This window comes from Camellia sinensis, chromosome 9, assembly GCF_055761805.1.
Source record: "Camellia sinensis isolate YWXY chromosome 9, ASM5576180v1, whole genome shotgun sequence".
Classification (NCBI taxonomy): Eukaryota; Viridiplantae; Streptophyta; class Magnoliopsida; order Ericales; family Theaceae; genus Camellia; species Camellia sinensis.
Window position 1 is genome coordinate 177766852 of NC_138969.1, and position 8200 is coordinate 177775051.

General features: G+C 31.0%; 1 protein-coding gene across 1 annotated transcript; it reads left to right on the forward strand.

The window, feature by feature from the left end:
- Nucleotides 1-630: 630 nt before the first annotated feature.
- On the forward strand, nt 631-1479 carry LOC145799949 (uncharacterized). Its single transcript, XM_082889594.1, has one exon. It carries the CDS (start codon nt 631-633, stop codon nt 1477-1479), a length of 849 nt encoding a protein of 282 aa, XP_082745720.1.
- Nucleotides 1480-8200: the final 6721 nt, after the last annotated feature.

Genomic DNA, 8200 nt, shown 5'->3' on the forward strand with positions numbered 1-8200 from the left:
TGCTTTGAGGTGATGTCTGGACTCAAAGTAAATTTTCACAAAAGTAAGGTGTGTAGGGTAGGTGTGCAGGATGATATTGTCCAGGTCTTGGCAAAGAAATTAAATTGCCTAAGTCAAAAGTTGCCAATGAGTTATCTGGGGTTGCCATTAGGAGCAAATCCAAGAAGCAAGGCTGCTTGGAAACCTGTGATAGTTAAGTTTAAGAGCAAGTTAGCTTCTTGGAAGAGGAGGTATTTATCCTTTGCTGGAAGATTAACTTTGATCAAGTCCGTTTTGACAAGCTTGCCAGTTTATTTCTTATCCATCTTTAAGTTGCCAGTGGGCATTGCAAAATTACTTCACAAAATTCAAGCTAACTTTCTTTGGGGAGGGTCAGAAATCAGGAGGAAAGTGCACTTAATTAGCTGGAAGGAGATATGCCTAGGTAAATCTAAAGGTGGGCTAGGGGTGAGAAATCTAAGCCAGGTTAATGAGTGTCTACTAGTAAAATGGTGGTGGAGGTATGGAAAGGAGGAGGCAGCTTTGTGAAAACAAGTGATTTGTAGTAAGTATGGTGGTTTAGGTGGCGGTTGGTGCCCCTTATTTATTAGTTCAATGTGGCTGTCGCATACGTGGAAAGGTATAATATCAATGGCTGAAGCGAACACTGCTCTGCGTGAATTCTTCTTGCAAAACTTCAGGCTAGTTGTTGGAAATGGCAGAAGACTGCATTTTTGGTCTGATAAGTGGTGTCACAATCAAAATCTGAGTGTGTCTTTTCCCAGATTATTCGCATTATCAGTTGATAAGGATGGAAAGTTGGTTGATTTTTTCCACAGAAGAGTGTCGGATTCAGATTGGAACCTGGTTTTCAAACGTCCCCTCCTAGCATGGGAAGAGGAGGAAGTGCAAAAACTTAATGATCTCCTGCAGAGTGCGCCTAGGCTCAAAGAATGGGTGGTAGATTCTTGTTCTTGGGTAGCTCATCCATCTGAGGAGTTCACTGTGGCATCAGTTTGGAAGTGGTTGGAAGCAAATCAAGGGGTAGATATTACAGTCACTAGGTGTATTTGGAACAATTTAGCCCCTCCCAAAGCTCAATTCTTGAGCTGGCTAGCGTGGAGAGGAAGGATTAAGTGCTCGGAATTTTTGCAAAGAATTGGAGTGTTGAGCCCAAATGTTTCTGCTCTCTGTGTGTTCTGCAGATCTGAGTTGGAGACTGTTAATCATATTTTTCTACACTGCCACTTCATTTGGAAATTGTGGGCCAATCTAGTGAACTGGTGGAACTACAAATGGGTTAGTCCTGGATCAGTGGAGGGTTTACTTCTGTCATGGCCAGGTATAAAAATGAAGAAGAAGATGCTAGCAGTCTGGAAAACATTGCCGTTAGCAGTTATGTGGTCAGTGTGGAGAAGCAGAAATGACTGCGTATTTAATAAGGTACAACCGGATTGGATTGCTTTGGAAGATCTAATAAAGGCTAGAGTAGCTTTGTAGGTCTCCTCGTCTTTGAAGGGGTTTAATTATTCGGTGCATGATGTTATAAACAACCTGTATCAGGTCTGCCACTGTGTGTAGCTAATTGCTGTCTTACTGAAGCTATGTGGGCTGATTATGTTTCTTTGCTGAAATGATGTTATGCATAAGTTCTGGTCTACTGAGGGTGATCTGTAGTCTGCTTTGCTGTGGTGAAAAGGTGCATGAGCTATAGACTGCTGAGGGTGAAAATGTGCTACTGGGGTGATCTGCAGCCTGCTACGCTTTCTCCTGATTGAGCTGATCTGTGTCTGATCTGTTTTGCTGCTGCTGTGTGCTGTTTGCTCATGGCTCTGTTTTGCTGCTGTGTTGGCTTCAACAATTTTGGTGCTAGGAAGGGCTGCTATAGGAAGGGCTGCTGTTTTTCTGGTTTAATTTTGCTCTGTTTGCTTTGTTTGTTGGTCTCTCACCAACTAGGAGGTTGGAGCTTGATATAGCTCCAACTTTTTCTTTATTGATGTAATTTTTCCACATTTTCCATCAATAAAGTCTTCTTTTTGCCGATCAAAAAAAAAAAAAAAAGTGCACAAGACTCAAAACTTGATCTTAAGTTTAAAAATATAAAATATATATATGTATATATCTTATCACTTAAGTAACTTATAAAAAATATATATATATATATATATTTTTTTTTATTATTTATTTTTATTTTTACATAACGCTAGTAAAGATATGATGAAATTGGTCCTATGTACCTATAAAGGTTTCCTTGGTCTCATCCCGAATGAACACTGAATGGAACGTATTGAGGGATGGGGATGCTGCTGCGCCTATGCGGTGCCGTTTTGACTAAACTCAAAGCATTGATTTTCACAAACAGTTCAAAGACTTGGATGGTTGCAAATAAATATATATAAATTACACTGACATCCTAAAAGTTTCTGTTTAATATAAATTATTTTCTTACGTTTGAAATATTACGGCTCCGTTTGGTAGAGCTTTGTAATTATGATTTGAGAATATGAGTTGTATTTTGAGTTTGTGTGTTTTAGAATTATGATTTGAGTGTAGAAAATTTGTTTGGTTATGATTTTTTAATAAAGTGTTGAATTGAGTGTGGAATTGAGTGTAGAATTGAGTTTTGAAAGTTTGATTTGACATGTGAAGTAAGAAAATTTGTTTGGTTATGAGTTTTGAAAAGAGTTTTCAAAACTTAATTCAAATTGTTATAACTCATAACAAAACACATTACTTTCACATTATTGAAAATTTTGATCAACACTCATAACCAAACTCTTTTTAAAATTCAATTAAAAAATTTATTATTAACAAAAAATAACATTAATCAATTTTTTAATTGAAAATACTACAAAGGAAATAATTTTTTTTCAAAATAAATATTCAAAAAATTTAAATCATAAATATTTAAATAATTTAAATAATCTAAAAAATTTAATAAGTAAAAAATTAAAATAAATATTCAAAAATTTTAAATCGTAAAAATTTAAATAATTTAAATATTTAAAAAATTAAAATAATTTAAAATTTTAATATTTTAAATTTAAAAACAACTCTATACTCAAATCGTAACCAAACACATAAAACAAAACTCAATTACAAAATTATTTTTAAAACTCATAACCAAACACATAACTCGAAACTCCATACTACTTTCACAACTCTACACTCAAATTGTAACCAAATATATAACAAAAAAATTAAAATATTTAAAAATATTTTTATAAAATAGAGTTTGAATTTATTTTTATAAAATATTTTAAAATTAAAAAAATTAAAATCATAATATTTAAAAATATTCAAAAAATTAAAAAAATTAAAAAATTCGTAACATATTTAAATATTAAAATATTTAAAATCTTAACAAAATTAAAATATTTTTAAAATATTGATTTGAATGGAGTTTTGAAAAGAGTTTTGAATTATGTGTTTGATTATGAGTTTTGAAAAGTAATGATTATGTTTTGAATTGAGTTTTGAGAAATGAATGTAGAATTATGATTTGAAAACCCTAAACAAACACCACACTCAAAAGTGAGTGTGGAACTAAATTTTGAAAACTCCACCAAACGGAGGCTACATTTTTCCTTCTTGAGGTTTGGAATCTCATTACAAATGATTCTCTAAATTACTGATATCATGTCTTAAAATTTTCTAAATGACTCTTTTATCATTTTTTCTACCATTTCTTCTTCCTATCATCATAATTATATTCTACAACTATTTGTCATTAAATTTTACCTGAACATATTGTTATTTAGTGATGATATACAAACATAAATTTTCTATAAAATTTTCAAATACAATGATATATAGCTTAATGGTGACCTTTCACTTTAAAACAAAGCACACCATGAATATGATTTATATGTATATGTTTTTTATTCAAATAAACATGATTTATATTTATAACAACATTTTTATGATATTTTTGTATACATTTTTATATATGAATAGAATTTTTCATTTTTATTTCCGCTATCATTGTTTTTTCTCGTCTATTCATCCATATTTATTATAGTATTACCAAACACCATCATTCATATTTATTACAGTATTACTGAATTTTGATATTTTTATTTTATTTATTCATTATTTTTTGTATTTGGTGAATTTTAAAAAAAAAAAAGTTACAAAATACTATACTTCTTAAGTATATCTAGATTAGGTGTATCTAAAAAATAAAAGATAAAATTTGCTTAAAATATTAAAAAAATTCAGTAAAAATAAAAAAAATAAAGAAAGCACGAAAAATTTATTTAAAAAAAAAAACTCAATTTTTTGTGCGAGTTAAACCAAAAAAAGATTATTGTTATTTCCCTAAAAATGACATGAACAAAACATCAATATTATTTTATTATTTTATATATAAAAAGGTTAAGGGGCAAATATATCATTTTAATCTAACAAGAGGATAAGTGTGGTTTTTCAAACATGAGGGGGGATCTGTATTAAATAGAAATCTCAGAGGGTGTCAATGTAATTTACCCATAAATATTTTTTGCTTAGGGGTTGTTTGGTTTTCCTTTTGGGCTAAATAACCACAAAAGGACAAAAAAAAGTTAAAAAATCACAAAAAGTCAAAAATCACAAAAGGACAAAAAAAATCCACTATTCCAAAGCTAAAAAACCAAAAAAGCCAATCAAGAATACCAAACGAACAAAAAAATCTCAAACTAAAAAAGTCAAAAAGTCAACTAAAAAAGTCATTGTCAAACAAAAGCTTACTATTATTATTATTGTTATTATTATTATATATTTGAATCCAGAAATGTTGATCTCAAAGAATTTACCCAAAAAAAATTACACAATACTTATAAGGATATGGGACTTCTGTGGTGTGGGTCTCATGAGTATTTTGTAAAATCTTTGATTTTTTTTTTTTTAGAATCCCTAATATTACTCATTTGAATGTGTTTATGTAGTTGAAAAAATATATATATTATGAAATTGAGTTAAAATTAATAATTTTTATGAGTAATTTTATCAATATTTTTAGTAAAAGAAATGTTAACCACATGCCATTGTGTTGTGTGTAAACATTATCAAAATGGGTTCAGAAATTATTTTTGCAAGGATTTTCGTTAGTTATTACTTATTTTTTTAATATTTTAATCATTTATTTTTTATTTTTTATTTTAAAAAATACTTCCGACCTCTAAACCTTTATCACTAGACGAGCACTAATAACGTAGTTGCCTACGTGCAAAACTGATGCGAACTCGCCCATTTCTCTCTTTTTATTCATTTCAAATTTCAAATTCATGTTCGCAGTACATTTGAAGTCTCTCTCTCTATTCTTCCTTCTCTTCTCTCTTCTCAGTTGTGACTTTCCTTGGCGACCTCCCCGACACCGGCGACCCGACGAGCACAGCTCTCCAACCCCGGCGACGATCGAGGTTGAACACAGCTTCTACAACCCCAGCGACCCAACGAGCGCAGCTTCTGATGACAACAACAATCACTCATGACGACCGACTCTCTCTCCGTCCTCCCAACGGACTCGCTTCTCTCGACTCTCTGTGTTTTCTGGACAGATCAGTCTGCACCGGTCAGTTCTCTCTCTCTCTCTATATATATATATATATATCTATATATATGCCCTAATTTGTTGGGATTTTTGTGACTTTGATTTGTTGAGATTTTTGTGACTTTGATTTGTTGAGATTTTTGTGACTTTGACTTTGATTTCATTTGTTCTCTTGCATTTGCAAGAAATACATTTAAGACTAAAGCTCAGTTGAATTCCTTAAAAACAAATGCACAACAAATTGCCTTGAGGTTTGCAGACAGATTTGTTGAACAAAGAAATGAGACAAGCTATTCTTAGTTGAACTTAGTTGAACACAAAGAACTTAGTTGAACACGGTATTAGTTGAACTTAGTTGAACACAAAGGTAGTTGAACTTAGTTCATCTTTATTGTCTTCAAAATAGATTTGTTGAACACAGTATTAATTAACATAAACAGTTATCAGACCAAGCTCTTTATTGTAGAAATGAGACAAGCTATTCTTTGAGACAATTAGTCAATTTCTCAGCCTCTATGCCTATGCAATGTAAGTTTCTCACGAAAATTAAAAAGTTAAAGAACATAGAAAAGCAAAAGTTCAATTCCTTCCAAATAATGTCTCTATGAAAACTGCTTAAGATCAGAACAAGAAACAAAAACAATTTACTTTTTTTTTTGTTACTAAGTGCATCTGAAAAGTGCCAGTTGTATATTACTAAATTAAACTTGGTGGTGGTGTACGAAAGGAAATTAACTAAAATTTTGCATAATCCTTTGAAATTCAATAGTTTTCATGCTACTTGGTTAAAGATTAAAGATAATGTAACTACACAAATAATAGATATAACATAAATGTTAAAAGGCACATTTGAGACAATTCATGCCATTGAGTATGTGTATGAGACTTTTTTTTTTGTTTCCCACTCAAATAGTTTGGGGAGTTATTTATTTGCCATATATATATTTCCATATTTTTTAAAGCAGCTGCAGAGCATGTGATGGAGAGAAGTGATGGGGTGAATGTGAAGCTTTGAAAGTGAAAGAAATGAGACCCACTTTTCATCTTTTTTGTAGTTGTTTTTTTTTTTTTAAAACTTTTTGTAGCTTTTTTTTTTTAACATTAATTTTCTAATTTTGAAGGAGAATTAACAATTTAGTGTAAGTTTTAAAAAAAAAAAATTCAGATCAATGATGAAGTTTACAAACTTCAATAATTAAACTTTGGCATTTTTCATGAATCTGAAACTATTTTAAAAGGTTACCATTGATTTGTAATTTGTTCATTGATGTGGAATATGTACCTGCATTGATGTGGAATATGATTCTCTAGCCTTTGTAATCCATCCTTCACAAAGTTTCACCCACATTTTCCCCACATGAAACAAGTGAACAGAACTTGATGAATAATTTTGTCCATTCATCTGGGAAATAACTACCTGTAGAACAATGAATATTAGAATGATAACATCTAAATGATACTAGAAATTGAATCAGATGTCCCATTGCAAATAACCAATCTTGGCAGCCAAGTTTTATATTCTGATCATATGTAACCAGTACTTTAGGGCTCATGATCATGCTTTAAATCATCTTTCAAATCATTGCATCATTAATATATCAAGTCCTCTTTGAATTCAACTGATCATTATTGTTTTTGCTTTATATTCTCCACCAAAGTGTTCGTAATTCAAACTTCATTAGTCAGGCTGCAAGTTATCATGATGGTATTATATCAGTTGTTCAATATTCTGCTATTTGAACTGAGTTATTTTGGTTTTGAAGACAGAAACCATTAGACCCAAAACCTGAATGAGTTGCTTGCCTACAAATTCACAATCTAGGGATGAAGGACAAGTGCGAATGGACAATATACCAATTGTCACCGAACAACTTCGAAGTATGGGCGAACAACTTCGATTTCGAAGTGAACAATTTCAATTTCAGAGCGCATAGATGCAAAAATTGCAAAGAGACATAAATAGAAATTGGTGTTGTATTAATGGGATCTTCATCTTGCTTGTAATTGGTGTTATATTAATTATGAAGATTTAATAATTTTTATGCAAGTTAGAAGATGTAATGATGTTGTATTAATTATGAAGATGATATGCATGAAGATTTATGATATATTACAGTTATAGATTGAGAAGTATGAATATGTAATCATGTGGATTGTTTGTTTTGTTTTCAGAGTTAATTGGTATGATTTACAAAGTTATCTGATTGAACTTTGAAAGTTATCTGTTTGTGTGTTTGAACACAGATTATGAACACAATTTCTTCACATATTTGGACAGATTTGGAACACAAATTCTGTTTATCTGTTTGTCCGTTTCAACAAGGATTCGGACAGATTTTGAACATAGATTGTTGATAGATTTTCAACACAATTTCTTCACACATTCTTGACAAATTTGGACAGAGTTTGAATACAAATTCTGTTTATGTATTTGTCTGTTTGAACACAGGTTCTTCACAGATTTGGACAAATTTTTAACACAGATTGTTGACAGCTTTTGGACATAATTTATTCACACATTCTTGACAAATTTGGACAGATTTTCAACACAGATTATGTTTATCTATTTTTTGACAGAGGTTTTTCAAGACAGATTTTTTGAACACTGGTTTTCCACACAGTTTTAAAGGCAGATTTTCTCACATAGGTTTTTGAAGACAGATTCGAAGACAGGTTTTTTGAACACAGTTT